This window comes from Nematolebias whitei, chromosome 4 (assembly GCF_014905685.2).
Source record: "Nematolebias whitei isolate Nwh7 chromosome 4, NemWhi1, whole genome shotgun sequence".
Classification (NCBI taxonomy): domain Eukaryota; kingdom Metazoa; phylum Chordata; class Actinopteri; order Cyprinodontiformes; family Rivulidae; genus Nematolebias; species Nematolebias whitei.
The window spans coordinates 32,120,414-32,123,473 of NC_056501.1; the positions used below are offsets into that span (position 1 = coordinate 32,120,414).

At 42.2% G+C, this 3,060-nt stretch overlaps 1 protein-coding gene across 1 annotated transcript in view; it reads left to right on the forward strand.

Annotated features, from left to right (window-relative positions):
* Window positions 1-3,060, forward strand: part of tenm2a (teneurin transmembrane protein 2a) — a 272,924-nt gene that overhangs the window by 245,296 nt on the left and 24,568 nt on the right. Inside the window, exons 16-17 of the mRNA XM_037675395.1 lie at window positions 847-993; window positions 1,976-2,186. Coding sequence (XP_037531323.1) covers window positions 847-993; window positions 1,976-2,186 — 358 coding nt within the window. The remainder of the gene's footprint in view (window positions 1-846; window positions 994-1,975; window positions 2,187-3,060) is intronic.

Below are 3,060 nucleotides of genomic sequence, written 5' to 3' on the forward strand. Positions count from 1 at the left end.
GGATGGATGGATGGATGGATGGATGGATGGATGGATGGATGGATGGATGGGCAGGGCAGCTGATCTTTATTCTAAGCCAAATTAAATAGCTGAAGGAAATAGCCTGATCTAAAACACGCATGTTTGCATTTGAAATCATTCGTCTTGTCAGTCCCTTTACAGATAAAATGCAATTTTTAAATTTGTACTTCAGTAAAAACAGAATTTGACAGACAATGTTACCCTGAGAAAATAGTCCTGTCCCCTGTAATTATCTGACTTTCCTTGCCTCAATGTCACAGTTATGTCCAGGGTGCCCTTCCTATGCTAGTTACAGACTTGCTTAGCTCTAGGGCCTAAGAATCTGGTAGGGATTTTTGCATAAACTTAAGTGAAGGTTTATTAGTTCATACACTGCCACCACACACACACACACACACACACACACGCACACACACACTGTCAAACATAATCTCATTCTCTCACTAGAAAGGATTGCTCTCAGGCCATCAAAATCCCATTACCTACACTGAATCATAAATAGCGGGAGAAAGAGAGTGATGATCGGGTGGGGTTCTATCCATTGAGCGAATAAAGTGATCCATCCACCTCTGTCCACACACAGACAGCCATCAGCATCCATTCCTCAGGTTCAGAGACATGATGGAAAGATGTGCATGAAAACTGACCTGCTGACTTAAACAGATTCCTTAACATTCTCCAAAAACGGCAGTCATTCAGTGTCAAACAGGCTCAGACTCTGTATCTTTATAGCTCATCTGTGTATCATTAATTGTATAACCAGTTTTACTTTGTTCTCTTTCTTTTGCCTCCTTCCCCTTTTCTTCTTCTGTCGGTTTTACCCAGACGGCTGTCCTAACTTGTGCAATGGAAATGGTCAGTGCACCATGGGTCAGCAGAGCTGGCACTGTGAATGTCAGACGGGCTGGAGGGGCCCTGGATGCAGTGTTGCCATGGAGACCTCCTGTGCAGACAACAAGGACAACGAAGGAGGTAAATTAAGAGGAGCAGTGGACAACTTGTGGTAGAGCTGTTTTAAGTCCAGTCTTTAAAAATGCTAAGGAAAAACACCAAGAAAGACTAGAGGTCTCCTGGGAGGAGCTATCACAAGGAATTTTGAAACTAACCTTTCTTGAGTAAGACCAACACATTGTCATCAGAATCAGAATAAACTTTATTGGCATTGCACTGAGATACAACGCGAACATGTACGTACAGTCGTCCGAAAGATGGGCGGAGTGCACGAAGCTGCAACTGTAGAAAGCACTGCCTTTTCTTATTCTTATTCAGAATAATATTTTGCTTAGATGAGAAAAGGGAAGAAAACATGAGGAGAGACGGTATAAAAAAAGATCTCTCACGCCGTGTCCTAGACAGGGCACGATTTGAGGCATAAAAAAACCTACCACAGCAAAGCAACATAAGTAGACGTTATACATGTACATATAGGCCGGTGAAGACATTGAATTTTTAAGGGAAAGTCGTAGCATAGTCCAGAGCCCCCACTCTCAGCCATTGTCCAGATAAGAGGTGACATTCATCATCAGCTCAGTTGAGGTTCTGTTACATGTCCACAGCCTTGGGGAAGGGAGTGGTGAGAAGACAGTCAAAGCATCTTTGTTGTTTTCAAAACCTTCCAGGAGGAGTTGAGATAAGTCCGGCGTCAAGGCCACAGTTTGGGTCAGGCAAAACTCATGAATTGTTGTTTCTGCCTTATTAAAGTCTCGCTGGTATATATTCCTCTGATGGAACTCCAAAATAGCCGAATTGATCCTTTACGCCAAAGTCGAGCTCACAGCTTCTCCAAGATTATTTCCCCTTCGTGCGTGCTGCTATAGAATCCACAGTCTTGATAACAGCCTGCTCCAGCTCCCTGCTGCAGCTCCACAATGGTTTAAATGAAGCATTAAGAAACTTTGGAGTAGGTTTTTTTTTGTGTGTCACATTCATAACTAAATTTCTGCCCCATTGTCAGATGGACTGACGGACTGCATGGACCCAGACTGCTGCATTCAGAGTCCCTGTCAAAACAGTCCCTTGTGCAAGGGCTCCCGGGACCCTCTGCAAGTCATCCAGCAGAACCCAGTGTCCCAGCCCAGAGTCCGATCCTTCTACGACCGTGTCAAGATGCTTGTGGGGCGGGACAGTTCCCACATCATCCCTGGGGAAAACCCGTTCAACTCCAGGTATGACAGGAAGCACAAGTAAACACATAAACTAGACAGGCAAGCTATGACTTATCAGAGTCTGACAGAACCAACAGAAAACTTCACACGAAAGTTTCATCTTTCAATATGAACATTAAAAACGTCCAGTGTACTGATAAAGAAAAGTGAAATATCAGAGGATCTTGCATAGAAAATAGAATAAAATCATTGTCTGAAAAGTGCCCTGTGCTGAGCAACAGTAACAAGTAATGCTCTGTTTTGATATTAATATTTAACTGCAATGTCTTAATTTTAAGTATGGGTTGCTAAAAAAAAAAAACAATTCGAACTATGTCAGTATTTAGAAAATTATTTCAAGAAATCTTAAACAGAAAGCCAAAAAATATATTTTTAAATATTACTTGTAAAGTTAAGCCAGATGTCAAAATCCATGCTCAATAATCCAGGTATAAAATCTAACAATGTCACTCAGATTATCTGGACGTTTTTTTGTTTGTTTGTTTGTTTTTTTTCTTCTTCTTTTGTACTGAGATGTTTCACCCCCATCAGTCTGAGGAAGCACCAAATAAGGCTGCTTCCCCCCCCCCCAACAGCCTACTCCAAAGTGGAAAAAAATCAGTTATGTTTTTAACGGGAGTAAGTTGTTGGGGGAGAAGCAGTTTTGTTTGGTGTTTCCTCAGACTGATGAGGGCAAAACATCTCAGCACAAAAGAAGAAACTGTCCAGATGACCTGACTGAACATTGTTGGATTAAGCCAGATGTTTTTTTCGCCCTTTGATAGGTGAAAATACTGAGGTAGAATGAGAAGTCAAAGTTGTTCCGCTGCTGGTTGACCTCTGAGCTTGCAGTGATGGTAGTCACAGAACTGAGTTGGTGTGTATGTGTGAAGCT